The 22,932-nt window shown below is 36.3% G+C and overlaps 1 protein-coding gene and 1 long non-coding RNA gene across 6 annotated transcripts in view; one reads left to right on the forward strand and one right to left on the reverse strand.

The window, feature by feature from the left end:
* Window positions 1–22,932, forward strand: part of ANKRD11 (ankyrin repeat domain 11) — a 328,516-nt gene that overhangs the window by 251,366 nt on the left and 54,218 nt on the right. For 4 of the 5 annotated variants that reach the window (XM_031950121.1, XM_031950120.1, XM_031950122.1 and 1 more), the window contains one exon: window positions 3,754–3,892. In XM_031950121.1, the coding sequence (XP_031805981.1) occupies window positions 3,754–3,892 (139 nt within the window). Of the gene's footprint in view, window positions 1–3,753; window positions 3,893–22,932 lie in introns of those variants that run through there. The other variant, XM_012540381.3, reaches the window with a different exon arrangement.
* LOC116421309 lies at window positions 6,548–9,454 on the reverse strand. The gene is made up of 3 exons (XR_004231624.1): window positions 9,370–9,454; window positions 8,365–8,516; window positions 6,548–7,537 (listed from the first exon to the last, which is right to left on the reverse strand). It is a non-coding gene; the product is annotated as an uncharacterized LOC116421309 (long non-coding RNA).

Genomic DNA, 22,932 nt, shown 5'->3' on the forward strand with positions numbered 1-22,932 from the left:
TGGTGTCAGGATATCCCTTTGATAGTAGTTTCAGGTCCAGGGCTCAGGAAATGCTGACCATATTACCTGACGCCCACTCTATCCTCATTCTCCCCCAAGCTGTGCTGGGGAAGTATTTCGGCAAGGTTGTTTAGGGGCCCCATGGTTTTGCTTCCTCTGTTTCCACAAGTGAGGCAGAATTTGAGTTTTAATCTGATCTGAGATGAAAAAGGTTAGAAAACAGAGGGACTTGGGCTATCTTGATCTTGTTAGCAATTCCCATAACTGTGAAATACATAAGGACCATTTCTGTGGAAGTCGAAGTAGAGAGGATCCCTTAATACCTTCTGGGATGCTTTTCCAAAAGAGCAGAAGGGGGACTCAGGACAAGATAGGAGTCAAGGAAGGATTAGCAAAAAGTTAGTATTTACCTAGTTTGTTTTTCCTTTTTCTTTTCTTCCAGAATGGGGAAATTCCTGGAAATATCCCTAGTGTTTTAGGAATTTTATTGCCAAACTTCTTAGTCATTGTTCTCAAAACTTTGAGAATTTGCTAAGGTGTTATTTTAATTTAAATTAGCTAACCTTTTTGTGTAGCCTCCAGCTTGGCCAGAGCTGAAGTTCATAAAACAAAACTTCGAATGCTGGGAAAATTTCTTAAAAAGTCTAATGAAGCTTTTCCCCTCTTAGTTGTGTTTTAAATCTTTCCAGTTAACAAAATCTAGCAATCTATTCTACAGAACAAACATGACACAGAAATTCTGCACAGATACGCAGACACAGACAAAATGACATGAAAGAACTGTCCCATCTTTGCTGAAAGCTATCCTGTGGCGGCCCAGAGAAGGTGAAAGAGTGGCAAGGTTAACTTTGCCAAATATTTCAAGAATCTCCCAGTCTGGGAGAATTTGCTGCACACAAAACTCTTGATGACTCAGACAAGCCTTTTCCCAGTGACTTGGAGTATCCCACTACAGGATTGTGGGAGAAAAAAATGGGGGGCTTACCTTGACAAGGAGGGAATCAAGTCAGGTGAGGCCAGACTTTCCCTGTATTGGGCCACGAAATGTTGCAGTTGGGAAGGGGACCTCAAAAGTTTGGAATCCCAGACAGGTGTCACAAATTTGAACCCATTTCATTGTCAAGGGGCAAAGTTTATTGTAATTGTAATGCCATTGCAAGCAAATTAAATTCCAAAGAAATTGAAAACAGAAGCAGCAAAGAAACGGATTTATCCAGTTTTCTATTCACTTGCTAATTCTGTGGCCCAGAGATAAATTGGTCTCCATTTGGTTCTTATTGACAAGATTATCAATCAGCAGTGAATTGAGGAGTGAGTGGTCTATTTAGACCCTGACAGATTATTCTTAGATTGGGAGTGTAGGAAGCCCCTGAGGTAGACTACCAAACCAGAAGATTTAGAATATACTGACTTATTGTTAAAACAGAAGTGCCCACCTATGCTCCCCTTCCTCTCTACCCTACCCCTCACTAAAATCAGGGGACCACAAAATCATATTACATCAGAATGTCTTTTTCAGTTCTTAAGGATTATTCTAGAAGCAACTAGGTTAATATTTGTAATGATCATTTCCATTAGCAAAATTGTAAAACATTGCAACCCTTCTCATTAAAGTTTTTTGCTTTTGGAAATAAGTTTTAATTATTATTATATTAAATTAATTTTGCATAAATTTAAATTTAAGAGATATGACCTTCAGAAATAGCGTCCTTTAGGATTCTTTAGGGTCCTCAATTTTTAAGCATATGTAGGAGTTCTGAGATAACAGTTTTGAAACCCTAACCATTATGGCTCAGGGATGGTATTTCCACTGGAATTAGGATGTATGCAGCCTTTCTACACAGAACTCAATCCCTGATAGCCAAGTTTTAATATTTAAAGGCCTGAATTCTCTGGAGTCTTGTCTCTGAAGCCCAACAGTACAAGGAATTCCAAAGAAGAAAATTTAATGTGTTATTTCCCAACAGCTTTGTTCAGTGGTGGAATGGGCTTTCCCAGGAGCCAGTGGACCCCTAATCATTGGGTGTCAAGTAGAATCTTGTCAAGTGAAAACAAAGATGTAGTTTTTTTCTCCACCAGAGTTAGTTTTCACTAACCTTTGGTTTCCTTTTATCCTTTTAAAAACCCGATTCTGACAATGTGTTTATAGGCCTCATTAGGCTTCCAGAGGGTTCCCTTCACTTTCCTTGTGCCACATGTAGTACACTTTTTCCATATGACTCCCACCCCCCCACCCCCTTTTTTTTTTAAACACATCTGTTGGCATACTTTTAAGCATGAGCCACTGCCCTCTCTCTCTTCCAGAGTACTTTCCTATTGGTCCACCCTCCTCCTTTGGTGGTCCATCTTTCTAATTCTGTGTCTAGTACATCTTTTTCTTTTTACTTTTTCCTAGATTCCACATGTATTATTGTCCATTCTGTTTCTTTTTCACCACATGTCAAAAGTTTAAAAGATTCTATACAAGTAAAGAAATACTCCTGTATTACCCCATGCTAGCTATTACCATATTTCAGTACATTTCGGCATAATCTCTCACATCATATATTTGTTCATTTTACTAAGTAACATTCTCTGCTGTGAGGGGTGTGGGTGTATGTGTATGTCTGTCTTATTAATTCACTTATTCTTTACTTTTTTTTTTTTTTTTCATATTGTCTTTTCACTTGAATACAAACTCTATGAGTATCTAACCAAATGTAAATATAGTATTGACAGGTTCTTTTTTCTAAAACTTGAGACTTCATACAAGCTGGATATTTTTTTCTAAGGTTATACTTTCAGCCAACTGACATTCAATCCTTTGATGGGCTGACATTTGTACAAAGTGCTAGACCTCCAAGGTCCCACTTCTCTCAACCCCTAAATAGTATTTTGAAGGAGCTCACAGTCTATTGAGATTAGAAGCTCCCCTTTTGACTTCCTCTTCAGTGATCTTTCCTTATTACTATACTACCACCCTTTAATAAGGAGTCTGAGGATATATGTATGTATGTATGTATGTATGTGTGTGTGTGTGTGTATATATATATGTATATATGTGTGTGTGTGTGTATATGTATATATATATACACATATATACTCTTATTAGGAAACTGCATAAATTGTTAAACTATATACTTGGCTTACCACACACACATTCTCTTGCTCTTTCTCAAGAAAAATCAGATCCAAAAAAAAAAAAAGAAAATGAGTAAGAAAACAAAATGCAAGTGAACAACAAAAAGAATGAGAACAACAAATGAGAATGTTGTGTTCTGATCTACACTCAGTTCCCACAATCCTCTCTCTGGGTGTAGATGACTCTCTTCATCACAAGATCATTGGAACTGGCCTGAATCATCTCATTGTTGGAAAGAGCCACGTTCATCAGAATTTGATCATTGTATAATAGTTATTGTCATGTACAATGTTCTTTTAAAGATGTTATTTATATGTGGAGAACTCAGCATTAACTAGGTGAACCATAGACTGCTTAGCTTGGAATCAGAAAGACCTGCTTTTTAAGTACTTTAGCTGTGTGACCCTGCTTCCTCACCTGTAAAAAGGGAATTATAAGTGCACTTACCTCCCAGGGTTTTTGTGAGAATCCAGTTAGATAATCATAAAATGCTTAGCACAGTGCCAGGAATATAGTAGGTGCTTGACTGAATTGACTTACTGTTTATTAAGCAACAATTTAAGACTTTTTGTTCCTGTATTTTTCTTTGTTGCTCTTTAACATATATCTGAAATTTTCTTTTTTCTTTATAGGATAAAGATAAAGTTTCTCTAACCAAGACTCCAAAATTGGACCGGAGTGATGGAGGGAAAGAAGTAAAAGAAAGAGCTACAAAACGGAAGTTGCCCTTCACAGTTGGAACAAATGGAGATCAAAAAGACTCAGATACAGGTAAAGAATCAATATGATTTTAATTGACACTTAGCACAGAAGGCAGATTTTAAGCTTCTGCAAGTCAATTTTTATTAATTACAAATATCTCCTGATTAAATCTCAGTAAGACTGCCTTTCTCTATATTTAATTGAAAGCCAGAGGCCAAATCAATTACAAAAACAATTGTTTTAATGTTAAGATTATTTAGAAAATAGTAAGTTTAGAGTGATTCATTTCTTCCTTTGGCTGTCCAATGTCTTATTGTCTTCAAACTAAAGCTAATTTCCTTGTATTCCCCTCCATTCCTTTCTCCTGTTCCCTCCTCTGACTTCTTCCAGGCCACTCTGTAACAACCTTTTATCTCATTATCTGCCAAACCACCTCCTCTTTTCATTCAAGTCTCCTTAAATCCTAATTCCTCCACAAAATGTCCTCATCTTAAACAAGGGATGGCGAGGGATAAACCCCCAACCCAAGTTCTACCTTCATTCACCCACTCTCGTGAATGGAATGGTTGAACAGTATGAAATGGTGATAAGGTGAGACTAGTTCCCTACTCAAAGCTTATGGTACCACCCCCAGTTTCCTAGACACCCATTCAAAATATTCAGTATTATACACGAGTAAAGAAAAGTATTTATTTGAACCAAATCTTGAGAGGGAGGGTGGGAAAGGTATGATGTAATTTTCTCCAAAGGACAAAAAAGTAAAAAAAATGAGAGAGGTCCCTAAAACTTGTTTGTTCTTTTGTTAATTTTGGAACTTTCTAGATCTCAAGATAGAGAAGAGTAATATTTAGATTCTTCAAAATATCCTCAGGTGTTGGAAGGATGGGTGGAAATGAGACCTGTGAGGATGGAAGGATGGGTGGAAATGAGACCTGTGAGGATGGGAAGTTGTTATGTTGCCTGTTTCTATGCAAATTTAAATGGGCCTTGGGGAAAGCCACAGAGATTAGATTTGCCACTTGTCTTTGCTTTTTGCTCAATAAGGAGATAGAAAAGTGGACTGGAGAGTATCCTAGTATAGTTTATTGCATATTGTCTCCCCCATTAGAACTGAGCTCTTGACATCAAGGACTACCTTCTGACTTTCGTTGTATTTTCAGCATTTATCACAATTCCAAATGTTCAGAACAGAATTCATTCTCTCCTTTGTCTACCTTCCTTCAATTCCATTCTCCCAGTCCTCCAGGCTCACAATCTAGGAGTCATCCTAGATTCCATTTTCTCTCATTCCCCTCATATCCAAGGTGTTGCTGAAGCAATTTTACGTTTGCAACGTCTTGGTATGTCTGCTTCTCTCCTCAAATACCATCCCCACCCCTTGGACCTAGCCAACTAGTTCTCTGTCTGACTCCGGTCTCTCCCCATTCTAATCAGTTCTTTATTCAGCTTCCTAAGTGATTTTTCCTAAACTGAAGGTCTCATCGTGTCCCCCTTGCTTACTCTGTAAAATTCTGTGATTTTCTATTGATTTCAGGATCAAATGCAAAAGGATCTGTTTTAAAACCCTTCAAACCCTCTTGTCCTCCTATTTTTCCAGTCTTCTTTCACTTTACTCCGCATTCCCTACTCTTCCAGCTAGTGACACTGTCCTTCTGTCTGTTGCATGAATAAGACATACCATGTCTCTGTTCCTCATGACTCAAGAGGCTCTAGTTTCAGTCTCAGGCTCGTCTCCAGCTGTTCTGCTCCCACGCTCATCCTGCTTCTATCTCTGTTGCCCAGCCTTTGGTGAAAGGTGTGAAGGGAAAGAGAGAGTTATGGGCAAGTTGCCCCATTGCCATTTGTAGTTTCTGGATAGAACGGCTCCTGACACTGATGGGAGTATTTTGTTGTCTTACCACACTTCACTAATTATTTTGCCTTGTACATTGGAGTGCACGGTCCCAATTTTGAAGATCGCTGGTCAATTGAAGCAGTCAATGCTGAACCTTGGGAATAGTTACTTTCTGAGGATCTGGAAAATAGATGTACTGACTTTTGGTGGCTTCTCTTTTGATCTAAATACTAGGAAATCATGATAAGAATTTCCTAGTAAGCTTTGGACATCTTTGTAGAGATTTTTTTGTTCATCATGACCATTTTTTTTTGTTTGTTACATCAGTAGAAAGTATTTTTAACATCAAAATTCTCTTAAACCAATCTCAATCTCTCTCTTTCTCGCTCTCTCTCTCTCTCTCTCGCTCTCGCTATCTCTCTCTCTCTTTCATTGGGGTTAAGTGACTTGCCCAGGGTCACACAGCTAAGCTAAGAAGTGTCATGTGTCCAAGATTGGATTTGAACTTGGGTCCTCCTGACTTTAGGAGTGGTGCTCTATCCACCGCACCACCTAGCTGCCCCCTATCTTAAATTTTAAAAATCTGTTCTCTGGAAGTCAATCCTTTGGAAATCTTAATTCTGGGCTCCTAGACTATTCTTAATGTACTAAAAGTGTCTCTAACTTTACTTTGATTTCTTTTTGAAATCAAAGCTTTAAACTTGGTATTCCCCAAAAAAATCCTAGTGATAAGCTAGAAGGAATATTGTAGAAAGGAATTGTTAGATATTAAGTTCAAAGACAGAAGGACTACTTTATAAAATGTAAATGTGGAAGAGTTCAAGCTTAATTGTACAAGTAGCAGGTCTATGCAAATGAATATGTAAATATTTTCTTTTTTTCTTCCTGCCCCTAATTTTGGCAACTGATTTAAAAATTCAACTTCCCTGTACATCTGCCTTTAATGTTTTTAGTATTGTGGTTTTGGTGGTAGAATATACAGAACATTTGTGATGTTTAGTATCTCTCTTTTCTCCTAAAAATTTACTTGACCTGTATTTTGAAATTCTCTTTTTCATCCAGCAAAGTGACTCTATTTCAAGCAATCAGGATGGAACTGGGTTTGTAGTCAAGAGCACCTGACTTCAAATCTTAGCTATGCTTCTTACTCTCTGTGAAGCATTTTTCTTCAGTGGGTCTCAATTTCTTCATCTATAAAATGGTAATGGATGGACCTTTCTCTAAACTCTACAAATGCTCTTTTTGCTTGGTTGACTGTTATCTACTTATTTACTTATATTATGCTGGGAGCTAATTAACATTAGGAATGTGCACACACATGCATGTGCACGCACACACACAAAATTCTGCAGCAGATAAGCTTGAGAGTCGAATTTATTCATGTGTGACTCTGTCAGAGTGGAGAGAGAAGTTCTGTCTCTAGTCCTTTACATAAGTGATTTTAGCCTACATATACCTAGCCTATGTCATGTCTGTCTTATAATGTCCCTCATATGTCAAAAGAATATACATTAAAATCCTAGGGATTCCATATGCTAATCTGATCTCGTGGGTGAAGAATAAGATTCTCCCATAATCTTGTAGAAAAAATATTTCCTAAACTTTAGTGATCCTGTGACTTCAAAAATATGCTGAGTTGCTGGTCTATCAAAAGAGTGTCACAAGTAATGGTGATCCATATCCGGTGATCCATATCCAATTACACTACAAATAATATAATTCTTGTCTAATTTACTTTTTCAAATTGTGAATGTCATAGGTCTCACAGATACTTCTGTAATAAGAGTTGTTTTGCTTTCTTGGTGTCTATAACACTTAATGCACTCCTTCCTAGTGAAGATATGACTAAACTCTCTTTGTCAGCTGCTTCTGCAGAAAGCCTGAAAATAAGAATAATATTTAGATATTAAACAGTTGTTCCATTTGACTTAAGTCCTGTTACTTTCATAGAATCTTGGTTTGTTTATATTTAATGTGGCTACTAACAGTATAATGTCTATTTTGTGACAGAATAGTTCTGGCTTTGTGAGTATCATGTCTCACCTGCTTATAGATAGAAGGTATGCTGTGGTGAGTGCTTGTAATTCTTTTTTCCATAATTTCAAGTTTCTTAAGTGGTAGGTTTCCCCTATAGCCTATGACTTAGGTTTATGCTTATTTTACCCAAAACCTATAAATTTAAATTCTGATTAACTAGCATCTTTTCTAAGGCACATGCTTTTGGTATTTGATAGTTGTATTGTGGATATACAACTATCTAACCCCATTTCCATGCATTTTATTACCTTTTGATAATTCCACATTTTGAGTTGCCATAAAAATGACATTTTAACATCCTCCTTGGTCTACTCTTCCTCAGGCCAACTTCATGCTTTGCTTGATCATGAAAAATCCCAAATTCATTCTGATTAAATACTATTTTCTCTTGTTTAAAAAAAAAATCAAAACTTTCCTCTGGCCTCTCAGATTCTAGTTCTCTATTCCCCTAGGTTGTTATTGGGTCTTATACCAAGGTGACCTTTCTGACTTCTCTCTTCAATGATAAAGGGATCCTTAATTGACAAGCATTTGTTAATTAGCTACTATACATCTGCATTAAACTAGATACTGGGGATACAAATACAAAGAATGAAATAATTTATACTCAAAAGAAGTACAGGAAAGTACTTATAAACAGATATAGCAACAATAGGAAATAAATACCCACTTTTAAAAAACTGTCTGGGAAAGGAGGGCCCCAGGATCTGTGAAAGGCTTCCTGCAGAAGGCTGTGTCTCACAGGTTCTCTTGTGAGGTAGAGGTAGTCCAGGCATGTCACATGACCAGCACAAGCCCACGTGGAGAAGGCAGATGGAGCGTCTGAGGAACAGAGGAAAAGACAGTTTGTCAGGATGGCTAACTGAGTGTGCACAGGGGAGGGGATGTCCATTGAGGCTGTCAATCAGCCAACATTTACCAAGCACTTATGTTCTAGGCACTGTGCTAATTTTAGACACAAAGAATTCCATTCTAGAGGGGCAGTGGAAAGAATCCTTATAAACAAGTACACCTAAGAGTATACAGAGTGGATGGAAGGGTAAGAAAGGCAGAGAATTTTGTATTTTCTCTTAGACTAGTAGAGATCCGCTGGATTTGATCAACTAGAGTGTGAGTGTGAAATCATCAGATTTATGCTTTAGACAGATTGATTTGTCTACTGAATGTAAGATGGATTAGGGTGGAGAGAGACTTAGGACTGGGAGAGCAATCATTGGCCTGTGGCAGCCGTCCAGGTATGAGGTGATGAAGGCATGGGGGCATGATGGGGGCAGCATCAGGGGAGAGAAGGCAACATATACGAGAGGTTTTACACAAATGGAAATAAGATTTAATAAGATATTGCCAAAATATTGCCAGTGGAGGATGACAGTGGAGAGTCAAGGATGACACTCAAGTTGTGAATGTGGGTCTCATAATGTCAGGAGTTGTTGGGGAGTTAAAAAGAGGGGAGGGCTTGGAGAGAATGATGATGAGCTCCGTTTGAAGATGTTGAGTTTTAAGATTCTATGAGACTGCCAATTTGGAGATGGGAGATGAGAAGTCAGGAGGGGACAAACAGGTGTGAGACTCATCTGCATTAAGATAAAAATGGAATCCCAGAACTGGATGAGATCATCAATTGAGATAATAGGGGGGAAAAAGAGGGGCCAGGACAGAGACCTGGGGGACTTACCATAAAGAGTGGGAGTGACCTGGCTGAAGATCCAGCATTGTTGACAGAGATGAGTAGTCAGACAAATAGGAACAGAATCATCAAAATCTAGGGCAAAGAAAGGAAAACTGGGTGGTACACAGTGCTAGCTACAGCTAGGTATAGTCAGTGCCAAGTATAATGAGGTCAAAACACCAAGTAAAGAAAGCAGTTTGCCCACAAAAAGGAGGAGAGCTATGAAACTGTAGCTGGCAAGAATGAGTAGATCAAGGTTTTTTCATGATTAAGGACACATGGGCAGGTAGAAAAGCAGCCAGCAGAGATAAAGAAGTGACACAGTGGTGAAGGTGGAGGAAACAGTTTTCTGGAGAAGATGGGATCAAGTGGGATCACTTGTGATGTGAAGAGCTTTGCCATCTTATTATGTATAGTGGGTGAAGGAAGCAATAATGGCAGAAGGCATCTGAGTGATGTAAGATGAAGAAGCCAATAAAAGAGGGAATTCTTAGCAGATGGCCTTGTTATGAGCAGTCCAGGTATGAGGTGATGAAGGCATGGAGGCATGATGGGAGCAGTATTAGGGGAAAGAAGGCAACATATATGAGAGCTTTTACAGAAGAATGAGGTGACGTTAGGGGATGTTTGAGGAGTGCTGAAAAGTTTTAGAAAAATCCACTCTACTGAGTATGATAATGTAAAGGTATAAAAGGATTACCTCGTTGTAATGGAAGCCCACACAGGATTATATAATATGAATTTGTGGCATTCCCCGTAATCATGCTTTTGTGACTTTCCCTAGCTTCATTCAGCAGCATGTAAGAGCAGGGGTAGGAGATGGTGGGAGTATTGTAGGGTAAGACTGACAATAGCATAAGAGGAGAGAGAGATTTCTTGAGAGAAAAAGAAAATTGGTGTTGGACTGCTGCTTTTACAGAGGAGAAAGGAAGAGAGTACAGGTAGTTCATTGGTGATGACCTGGGGAAGAATTGAGAGCTGGAGGGATTGATGGTCTGATGAGGATGAAGAACAGGTTTTTAGGTTGTCAGGCAGGAGAGGTAGAATAATAATACTTTCTAATCAAATAAAGAAATGTCAGAATTCATTAACGTGAAACATCACTTGCAGGTGATGGTTAAGACCAGGGGCCATGATCTTTGGATGTAGCTGACATAGAATTGAGGAATAAGTCATTGAAAAATATATTTTGAAGTCTCCTAGTGTGGGGACAAAAATTGACAAGAAGAGAAGGAAGGAAGGAAAGAGTATTTCAGAAGACTATTGAAAATAACCATCAGAATCTTATTGGATTATAAATATAGATTAAAAGAATTTCAAAAGAAGGGATAGGTTATATTGAGTCATAGTTGAAGTGATAGCACTTTGAAGCAGCTATGGAGAGAAAGGAATATTCCAACTCTCCCATGATCAGTGTGTCAATTATAATCAGTGCCAGAAAGGTATCATGTGAAAGATGTGTCATCAAAATGGATCCAGGCCTCAGAGTATGCAAGAAAGGAAAAAGCTTAAGATAAAAAGCTTGAGTATTTTTATCTATTCAATATGCATTCTAGCAGGCACTGTAGAAATAGTAGCTAATTTTTGTGTGAGATATTGTAGGGACTTGATTGATAGGAATGGAAATTAGGGGATTGTGTTGTAGGGGATAGAGAATGTGCATGATGACAACCTTGGGTTTAGAAACACTAGTATTGGTACATATTAGGAAGTGGAAGTTGAGGAATGATTTAAGATAGATTTTTGAATAATAAATTTACGTGTTAATATTGTCTATAAGGGCTAGGTTTTATAAATTAGAATATTTGTAAAGCAGTCTTGTGACTAGTAGCACATAGTAGATAATTAATGCTTTTTCTCTTCACTTATTTCACCTTTTCCCTTTGATTAGAATGTATTTTCTTTTTATTCCAAAAATACTTGTATCTTTTTAGAGTCTAAGCAGTTCATCTCAAATGCCACATAATAGAAATGAAATTTTCAAAAAAGAAGCTGGCAAGATTGCAGTATTGATTTGGTTTGTGATTGACTTGGGGTATCTGGTTAAAGTAGCATCTAGTCTTTGGGGTCCCTTCCTTTGCCAGGTACCCCAAACAGCTTGTGACTCTCTTTCAAATCATATCTATTATACTTTGAAGCTTATCCCACAATGTTTGCATGTTTGAAACTGCAACATTTTCCTCATTACTGTACTTAGTTTGACTTTAGATTTTATTTTCTACCTCACTTTATTTGAAAGTATTATTTTGTAATATATTTCTAAATTAATCTGTGAATTATAGGTAACAAATTATGATCCTATTTATTTACAACTTTAGCACATTGTGTGAATTGCCCATAATAAAACTTAGTGAGTTTAAAAACCTGAAAGTAGTTATGTAAGACTTAATCTGAATATGTAAGACTAGATAATAATTTAAATAGAAGACTGACTACTTCAGCATGGATTTAAGGATAGCTAAAATAGGAGGGTACAATCATAACTACATTAACAATAATGAGGTTAAATTGTTTGATATTCAGGGAGTCCATTTTATTTTTCTTTTACTATATGACCTACTTACTTTTTGGTTTTTTGATGTCATGTTTTTAAAAATTGAGTTTCAAATTGTCTCTTGTCCTTCCCCTACCCATCGAGAAGACAAATATGTTATTATACATGTGAAGTCATGTAAAACTGTTTAACAATTAGAAGCAAGAAATATGAAGAAATTGAAAAAAAAATTGTTTTTGTTTTTGTTTTGTTTTTAATCTGCCCTCAGACAGTTTTCTTTCTGGAACTAGATAGTATTTTTAGTCATGAATCCTTGGGAATTGTTTTGGTTTATTGTCTTGATCAGAGTAGATAAAAGTAGTTCATGGTTGGTTATCCTTATAATACTGCTGTTACTTAGGAGAATATTGTACAGATTCTGCTTACTTCATTTTGCATCATCCATATAAGTCTTCTCAGATTTTTGATATTATCCTGCTCATCCTTCCTATTTCAATAATATTCTATCTTAATTATATACCACAATTCAGCCATTTCCCAGTTGGTTTCCAATTTTTTGCTACCACAGAAGGAGCTGATATATAACTATTTTTGTACATATTTAGTAATGTGGCTCAGTTACCTGTATATTTAAGAAATGAAGCCTTTATCAGACAAACTTGTTAAATTTTAATTCAATTATCTGCTTTCTTATTTTGGTTGCAATGGTTTTTGTTGTTGTATTTTGTGTGTGTGTGCGTGTGTGCACATGCACGCAAAACCTTTTATTCATAAAATCAGAATTATCTATTTTACTTCTTGTGATCCTCTCTGTCCCTGCCATAAACTCTTCCCTTATCCATAAATCTGACAGGTAAAAGTTTTGACAGATAAAATTTTTCTTGCTTCCTTAATTTGCTCTTTTAAATTTTTTTTTTTCCTGAGGCATTTGGGATTAAGTGACTTGTCCAGGGTCACACAGATAGGAAATGTTAAGTGTCTGAGAACAAATTTAAACCCAGATCCTCCTGACTTCAGGACTGATGTTCTCTCCACTGTGCCACCTAGCTGCCCCAACAGATTATTTTGTAGTATGGTTTGAAACTTGGTAGTCTACCTTCCTTCATGTTTTTTGAACTGATTTTTTTTTTTTGGGGGGGGGGGGTATTCTTGACCTTTTGTTCTTGGAGATGAATTTTATAAAAAAAAATTTTTTTTTGTAGTTTGAATCAGCATGATACTGAATTTGTAAATTAACTTGGATACATCATTTTTTATTATATTTGCTCAGCCTATCCATGAGCAATTAACATTTCTCCAGTTATTTAGATTTGTCTTTATTTGTATGAAAAGTATTTCATAATTATGTTTGTTCCTTGGTCTATCTTGGCAAATAAACTTCCAAGTATTTCGTAATGTTTGCAGTGATGTTCCATGGAATTTCTCTGTCTCTTCCAGCTGAATTTTATTGATAAAATACAGAAATGTTAATAATGATTTATATGAGTTTATGTTTTATCCTGCAACTTTGCTATATTTGTTAGCTAGTTCTCTGTGGTTCTCTAAATATACCATCATATCATCTGTAGAGAGAGATGTTTTTGTTTCTTCATTGCCATTTTTTGTTCCTTTGATTTCTTTTTCTTGTCTTATAGCTAGATTTTTCCCCCTATATAATAATTTTATTTTTCCAAGTACATGCAAAGATGCTTTCCAACATTTAGTTTTGTAATGTGTTCTTGCTAAGTTTTCCCTCCCTCCTTCCTTCCCTCCCTCACCTTCACTCTTCCCAAAACAGCAAGCAGTCTTTTTAAACATATTTCCATATTTGTCGTGTTGTACAAGAAAAATCATACCAAGAGAGGGAAAAACACGAGAAAAAGCAAATGAAGAAACAAAAGGTGAAAACACTATGTATGCTTCAGTCCACATGTATTTTCTATGGTTCTCTCTCTGGACATGGATAATCTTTTCAATCCCAAGTCTATTGAAATTGTCTTGAATTCCTGCATTGCTGAGAGAATTATCATTAATTATTATGCTCACATAATCTAGCTGTTACTGTGTATATAGTTTTCCTGGTTCTGCTCGCTTCATGTAGCATCAGGTCATGTCTTTTCAGGCTTTTCTGAAATCAACCTGCTTATCATTTCTTATAGAACAATAACCCATTGCATTCATATGCTATTACTAATTTAGCCATTCCCCAGTTGATTGATATTCACTCAATTTTCAGTTCCTTGCCAATATAAAAAGAGTGTAAGTAGCATTCTTGATACAATGTTGAATGACAGTGGTGATAATGGACATTCCTATTTCACCCCATATGATTGGGAATGCTTCTGATTTATCCCCATTACAAATAATTAGTACAGTATAATTATCATTTTAAGAAAGGCTCTATTTTTTTCTGTTTTAGAAAGTTTTCGTATTTTAGTAGAAAAATTTCTAATACCCATCACTATCAAAACTTTTTTTTCTTTAACATTTATCTGGCAATAAATTCTTTGAGATTTAGGAAAGTAAACCAGTCCCTGGTCTCAAGGATTCTCATGGGGGAGATGATACATAACAGATGGAAAGGTTCCTTGATCAAAGAAAAGAGATATCAATGCCTTTTCTTTTGTATTATTTTCTACTGATAAAATCAGATTACTTCCTGATTCACTGTCAGTACTAAAGGATTTCTTTTGTGGCTGAAACTTTGTTTTTGGATCTTGTAGCCCTTTCTGGGCAAGTTTCCCAGGATAACTTATGGTTCAAGTGGTGATCTGAATGCTCTCTCTCAGGGTCCCTCACCTGCTGCTTCAGCGAGCCTGACTGGCCTTCCCTGTGGTTATGAGTTGGCCCTGGTGGGGATAGTAGGTGCCTTCTTCATGGATGATGGCTGTGAGGGCTGGGCTCAAATCCGTTTTGGGGGCACTACCAGATCACTCCTAGGATCCTGTGCCTTTACGCAGTTGGTGCTGAGCAAAGTGGCTCCCTTATCCACAATAGTTTCTCCTGTCGGGGGCTGGGTTTAGGTCTAGTTTCCCAGATGTGGTAGCCTGCTATTGCCAAGGCTCTTTGGCTCAAGATTCTAACTATTATCCATCGAGCTTTTGGGAGGGAGGAGCACAGGACACACAGTGGTCAGTTTGTTTGGGATGGTTCCACTTGCACATGCCTCTTCTTGATTCTCCCTTAGTTATCATGCTAGGTTGGCTTGTCTGCCCATTCCTTTGAAACTTAGATGAACTTTGTAAAGTTAAGAGGATTTTGTGTTAAACGGCTACTTACAGTACAATTATTAAACATTTATAGAACTTATATTCTGAAAAGTACAGATGAGGAAACCAAGATAACCAACATTTCAATTATAGCTAAGTCATACAATGGATAGAGCCTTGGGCCTGGAATCAGAAAGACTTGAGTTCAAACCCAGCGTCAGATACTTTTTACCTCTGACCATAAACAAGTCACTTAACTTCTGTCTCAATTTTCTTCAGTTGTAAAATGGACATAATAGCACCTGCCTTCTAGGGTACTTGTGAAGATCAATTGAGATAACAGTTGGAAAGCTTGGAAAGCTCTTAGTATAGTGTCTGGAACAAGTGCTTATGTAGCTAGTAATGATCATGGTGATCATTGGTTGTGGCAGCAGCAGCAGCATTAATAGTGGAGTAATAGTTTCTTCATTAATAAAATGTATTTATTAAGACTCTCACACATTTTATACTTGAAGAAAATTTAATAAATTGTATATTCTTCAAGAAAATGCTGGTGTTCACTTTTTATCTAAACCATTCACAGTCACTTCTACCCTATGTTGCTTTCTATTGTCTACTAAGTAAATTGAAGAGCCTTTTTATCTCTTGAAACACCTCTTCTTGGCATAAACTCATCTCCTTTTCTAGCCTTCCTATACTATGCCCTACACATACTCTAATAGATTCTCTTTACTTTTCCTATTCACATACCATGTGTTTTCTGCTTTGTATAGACTATGCCATATGTTTAGAAGGCTTTACCCTCGTTTCTTTCTAATATGAAGTGTGTCCTAATTCCTTCAGTGAGCAATAACTTTTTTCCTCTCTCCTTTGTATTTGTTATGCACACAAAATGCATTTTTTTTATTATTATCACCATTTGTTTCTGTTCTCACTATTAATGACTGAATTTTAGAGTTGTATGTCTGTTTCAATTCTAGCTTTGTGTTTCTCCCAGCTCCCTAATACAGTCCTGTACATACAGTTGATGCTTAATAAAGTTTTTATTATTATTATTGAATTAGATTCCATTTTTATTTTAGTTGAAAGATTCATAATGGAAACAAAGCTGCAACTGTATTTTCCTACTTGCTATGGTACCAACTTCTGTTTTCTTGAGGAAGTAATGAACTTTTGACATTCTGTTGACTATATGATGAACATATTAAATGTGAATGTGCACATTTATATAATTCATCTTTTGATCTCAGCATATTTGAATGTCTTATACTTTCATCTGAATTTTGCTTTTTTCTTATATCTGTAATAAAAACATACATTATTTCTTGTTGATGTTCCCCTCTCCATACTGCATTACCATGGGTCAGGCAAGGCCTTATTGTTAGAACAGGTTTGAAATGGAGGCTTATCTTGTCCTTCCAGTTAAGTTTTGCAATTGAAATCAAGCAATTTAATTTATTGATCAAGGCTAGCACTGAACTATAAAAGGGGATTTTAGCAAGCCTAAATACCTCTAATTAAAGCGGATTATTTTTACAAACAAAAGGAGTACTGGGGGGATAGCACTGTGATTGGTTACAGAATCTGAAACATTGAACGCTTGGGACTGTTATTGGCTAGAAATCAGAAATGTAGGCTAGCAGCAAACTCTCCTTCCATCTAGAAAATTAGCATCCTAGATGGGGGATAGCACTGTGATTGGTTACAGAATCTGAAACATTGAACGCTTGGGAATGTTATTGGCTAGAAATCAGAAATGTAGGCTAGCAGCAAACTCTCCTTCCATCTAGAAAATTCTGATTAATTTATTCTACTTGCAAGAATAACTAATGACACATAGCAAATTTCTTCTAATTGTACAAGGGCAGCTAGAGATAATTGTCTTTCTTTTAATTAAAGTGATTTATAGGGAAAATGAACTTTTCAACTTAACTGAGAGATGAAAACTGAACTTCTGAACTTAATTCAGAGACAAAGAAACATGATTTAGGCAGCTATATGAAATGTTGGCAGTTATACAGAATAGAATCAATTACAAAATAGAATCAGTTTTGATTTTTTCAATAGCATTGTATAAATATATTATTTATACAGGTACACTATCATGTCAGCCTTTCTATATGTCTCTATTGACCCTTACTATTGACCCTTACTGATAGATTTCTTTGAGCTTCTGCTAAAGAGGTCATAAGCTTGCAGAAAAATATTATTTAATAATAGTGAGTTTCTGATTATAAAACTTGGGATTAGCATTTCCTCAAGCATGACTTTATTTAAATATTTTAATAAAATGTTCCTCGGCTTCTTTCTGTGATCTAACTGTTATACTTTTCACACCTTTTATAACAAACATTTACTTAAATACTCAAGTTTTGACAAGTGCCACCAATTCTGGGTATATAAAGAAAAAGAACTGCCTGAAAGGAGTTGCCTTCTCATGGGGAAAATTTCAGGTGATGTCGAACTGGAACTCAGCAAAGAGGCTAGGGCTGGATAAGAAGACCTAAGAATGCCCTGCACATATAGGGTCATTGAGGCTATGGGAGCTGATGCGATTACAAGGGGAAAGCAGGAAAGAGAGAAAACCTGGGGTGAAGCCTTGTAATCAGGCCGGAAATCTAGAGAGCAAGGAGATGAGCAGGGTGGTGGTCACAGTGCCAGCTGGTACAAGGGAGTCAAGAAGGATGAAGATGAATAAAAGGCCAGGAAGTTGGGCAATGAACAAGTCATTAAAAGGGGTTCTTCAGTTAACTGAAGTCAGAAACCAGTTGGTAGGAGTTTGGAAGAGAGAAAAAAGGAGCAGAGATAGTGAGGTAGAAAATTTTTCCAGGGAGATTTAGCTAATAAATAAGAAGGGCTATGGGGATGATGTAACTTGCAGGGATAGAAGGATCTAAGGAAGGGTTTTTTAAGGATAAAAGAAAACTGGAAGGAACCTGTTGGAATCCTAGTGTCACCTCAACTTGAAACAAAGGTGAAAACTCAAGGATGATGTCAGGGTCCTGTTGTTAACTCAATAGAATTGATACAGTGCTTGTTGGTTCACACCTTAGAGCTAATCCTTGCAGGGTGATGGGTTGCTAATACTGATAGACAATAATGTTTGTGTTCACATCTTTAGAGAGCTCATAGAAACAAGAAATATTTAAGTTCTCATTGGAGTTCACACGGTTTAGTATGAGATATGAGATATCTGAATTTACACCTCCCTTAAACCCTGCCTCCAGAAGGAGGAGTTAACCTTTGGGAGATCATATATATGGAGGAAGTTCTTAGAGCTTAGAAGAATTTCCCCCGGAACATTGACTGGGGTCGGAGAGGAGCACTCTGGGAGGAAGCCTACAAGCTCTATCTCCGGGGCAAGAGAGATTCATTGCATCTTCCACCTTGGGGGTGGCTGGAGGCTGAAGAAAGCAGAGGCAGAAGCCAAGGACAAAGCTGCAAGAGCTCTTGGAACCAAGCAGAGAGATAGGCCTGAGCTAACCGGGATATATTGAAGGACACAATAAAAGATCTGAACTTTTATCAGCTGGCTGCGATTTTGGAGTAATTATTTACTTGTAACTGAAACTAAGGCTGCCTCTAGAAAACCTCCCCGAGAAACCTGCTTTCTCCCAGAGAGAACTCTTATTATTATACTTTAAAGAAGAAAAAAACCAACAGGAACCAGGAGTTAGAGAGGATTGAAAATTAGAAGAATCGGAGAACTAGTGAGAATGAGAAGTGAGGGCATGATATGCTGGTTTGAGCAAAGACTGTGGAAAAGGAAACAAAGTAAGAAAGGACTTCTGGGATCGGAAATGAGAGGGGAAAGAGGATTCTCAACCAATGATTTTCTTTTTTTCTTTTTTCCCAGCGAAGTAGGGATTTAGGAGATGGGATGTCGTGAGAAAGAAAAGAAAGTTCAAGGCAACTGCTTTGGTGAGGGAATCGATTGGATAGGAGTAGGTAGATATGCATCTAGTTGTTGAAATAAATTACTTTGCCATTTCAAACCTGTCTTGTTTGAAAGCTGCATTTTAATATATTTTCACTAAATGTTTAAGTGTTTATGTCCAGAGATCTGGATATCTCCTTGGAGACATTCATCTAGTAGGACAAATAAAGCAGACATTGAATCCACTTAATTTAAAAGATGAATATACATTTCACATTTAACTAGGACTTTGTGGATGGGCATTGTAATCACCCAACAATGGATATAGATAGAAGCTAAGTGGGTGAATATGGAAAGGAAACTATGTCAAGTAGCAAAGTACAAAACATGTTTATACTTAGAATGTATCTTACCTCTACTGCTTTGTAGAATTCCTTGTTTCCTTTAAAATTGATCTGGTTAAAACTCCTTCAGTAAATCATATCTTTCCTGGTCCTTCTTATGTTGTTGTCCAGAAATTTACCTTCTGTGTATTTTATGTATATATGTAGACTAAGTATAAGCTTTTTCAATGGGAGGAATATTGCCAAAGCATACCATAGCAGGCCCTTAATGCATGGTTGTTGATTGTTTAAGTAGACTAGTTAAGGTTGTTGAGTGCATGAAGAGTACAGGAGGATATGTCTGATGAAGTTGTTTATTTGAAGTCAGATTGGAGAGGGAACTTTCTTATAAATGCTTTCTTCTTCTCTTCACCAATCCACAAATAATTTAAATGAAAGTGGGCCCATCATATCAAATAATAGGCTGAACAATTTTGTGGGCAGTAGGAGCTATTGATGACTCTTTTTGTAGAGGATAATTTAATAGAGAAATGTGTGGGATGATTTAGAGAAGGTAAGAGGATATAGTGCTGTTCTGGATCAGTAGTTGAGGGGGTTTAAATTTATGTGATAATATGAAGATGATGTACATAATGTGGCCTTCCCAGAAGGAGAAATTGTTGAATGATTCTTGATCATGATGCAGAGTCTCTAAGCTGAGAGTGTCAAGGATGGAAAATCTCTTGTTCATATGACAAAGATGAGAGTGATGTTGGAAATGCTAGGTTACAATTCAGTTGAGGATGTTGCCAGAGATGCTTGTTTGTCTTCAACATTATTATAAGTTGTGTATTCTCTCTTATTCAGATACTAAAGCCTTCCCAGGATAAAATTTTGTTTGCCTAAAATTCTACATATATGCTTTTCAGTTCAAGTACTACAATTAATTTAGGTAAGGCTAAAATGAAAGGAGTTATTCGTACATATGTATTTATGTGCTTATACAATAAAGCATGGAATGAAAATGTCTATTTTTTTTTTTTTAAAAAGAATCAATTGCTAGCAAAAAACTGCTCTCATGCTTTTAAATGCAAAAGGTAACTGTCAAAAGCAGTTCTGCTAGGCCAGAAGTGAAAGGCATTCAGAAGAGGAATGGAAATGTGTGCTAGCTAACAAGAACTAATGTGTTTTTTTTTTTTTCCCCCATTGGCTTGTGGAGCTCAGTGTTGTGTTAGATAGGAGAAAAACAGAATTTAGTGGAAAAAGCATGTTAGGAGATATGATAAGAAGTGTCATGTAATCTGACACTGGCTCCACAATTTTGGGCAAAGTTTTTTTAGAAGTTAAAGTCTCTAACTTATTTTTAAACATCTGTGAAACCAGGATAATAGTATTGTGTTTGTCCACTTAACAGAAATATTACAAAGACAAATGAAATTACTGCATATAAAAATGCTTTGAGATTTTCAGAAAAAAAGGAACTATAGAAATGCAATGATAGAATTATTATTGGTCATACAATTTGTCAATTCCTCTAAAGCACTAGAGTGTGGTATAAAAGATTCTGAATGTTTTGTTTTGAAAGCACTAATAATGGGAAGGCAGGGAGGTGGTGGTACTGTATTAGGTTGGGACTCTGAGGACATTGAAAGGCTTCCTTACTTTTGGAAGGTGCCCTATACTCTCTGCTTTTTGTCTTTTGGATTTTGCTGTCTCTCAAAACTGCTTTAATTTTCTCTTTACCACTTCTGTTCTTTCTAATACTTCCTTGGGTGTCTCACCAGTCTACGAATAATTTCAGTGAAAGTGGAGTTTTCTGAGGGCCTATCATATCAAGAACCTAAGGGCGGGCTGCCCTTTAAAGGAATCTGAGGAATGTGAGTCAGGAGCTAGTGGCAAAGCAATCCAGAATCAGAAAAGATAATCGTGGAAAGAATTGGGGAGTTTGATAAAGAGGGTTTTGGAGAGCAGGAAATGAAGAGGCAAACCAAAAGGTAAACCAAAGGAAGATCACTCAGTATGGTCACGTATGGCCATTCCTAGCATTTTGTTGGCTCTAGGATATTTTTAAACTGAATAGAAACTGCTTCTTATACTGTCCATTACCTTTAGCAGCAGGGTGGTCTGAACAGTTTTAGATTTATGTTGCCAAAACAAAAAAATTTGAAGCTCAATCTAGAGCTTGAACATAAAAGCCCTGGTGAAACTAACCATATTTTTTCTTCCTACTAACAATTATTAATTATCCTAGATAGATGCTGAGTCAATGCCATATACATTGTGCTTTCTCCCTGTCTGTCTTGTGTTAACCCCTTTGGTTGCCCCCTTTCCTTATACCTATACAATGAACTGAAAAAAAGTTAATTCCTTGTACTAACTTTCCATGTTAAAATTGAACAAATTTAATTTGGAATTTGAATAAATTTGTTAGAAATAAACAGATTAAATTAACAAAAATAAACAAAACAAATAGTTTTGTGATAAAACAAAATTTACTAAAATTTGTAAATCAAGTTTAATTGCTTTTTATTAGTTAATTATTTTAATAATTGCTCTTTCATTTGTCTTTAACTTCATTCTCTTCATTTTCATTTTTATACGTGCATAGACAGGTATTTGCTCAGCCATATATATACACATGTATTCTATATAAAACCTAGTTTGCCTTCTTTCTGAGGGAGGTCTCCATCATATCAAGAAATCAAGATGGAATTCTGGGTTGTGTTACTTTGGAATCTCTACATATTTGTATTTCTATTTTCTTTGTTTTTCTTACAGCTTGCATAGGAAGGTAGGCACTAAGACTGCTAAGTAAACCTGAAATATTATAAGAAGATATGAATGGTTATCCCCAAGAGCTTCATTGAGAGGAGAAATTAAAGTTTTCATTTCAGGTTTCAGTTTATGCCCTTTCAGATGCAATTCCATCATGTGGAAAAGAAATCACCATTGATTTTTCTTTAAAATTAAAAAAAAATGCCAAACATTCTTATTTATTTAATTTAATATTTATCAATTGAATTATTTTTTTACATTCATTTAACAAATTTTTGTGCTATAAATTTTTTTCTCCATCTTGCTGCTCCCTTTCCCTTTAAGAAGAACAATATGACAGTGATTATACCTGTGAAATTATTCAAAGCAGTTCCATTTTAGCTATTTCAGTATTAAATTCTTGTTAGTATTGTAGTGAATAGCAGGATATTGTTTGTAAATATGGACATTTTTCTTAATTTCCAAAATTAAAAAAAAAAATTCTTTTTTTATTTAAAAAAAAAACTACACAAAAACTGATGAAGCCTGTTTATGAACCTCATTTCTTGTTGTCTACCTGTACTTTCTCCATTGGGAGGATAGAGTACGTTCCAAAAATGTCAGAAATTAATCATTTTGTCATACATCACATTTTGTAGCCTGTTCCCTCTAATGTTCATTAATACATATGTTGGCCATATAAACCACTTGACAGTATCTGCCTCCTGCTGAGTAGGTAGGGCATATTACCAGAAAAATAGATAAGTATATTTATTGGAAATAGTCATAGGAGGTGAAGTGTTTGAACTAAGTATTAGCTGAAACTCCCTGATTTAGTAGTAGTAGCTGAGACTCCCTGTTTTTGAAGTAAGGGTGACTTCAATTTTCAAATGGTGCAAACCACTAGATTTCTGCTTTGTCTTAAGCAAGTAT

This window comes from Sarcophilus harrisii, chromosome 2 (genome assembly GCF_902635505.1).
Source record: "Sarcophilus harrisii chromosome 2, mSarHar1.11, whole genome shotgun sequence".
NCBI lineage: Eukaryota > Metazoa > Chordata > Mammalia > Dasyuromorphia > Dasyuridae > Sarcophilus > Sarcophilus harrisii.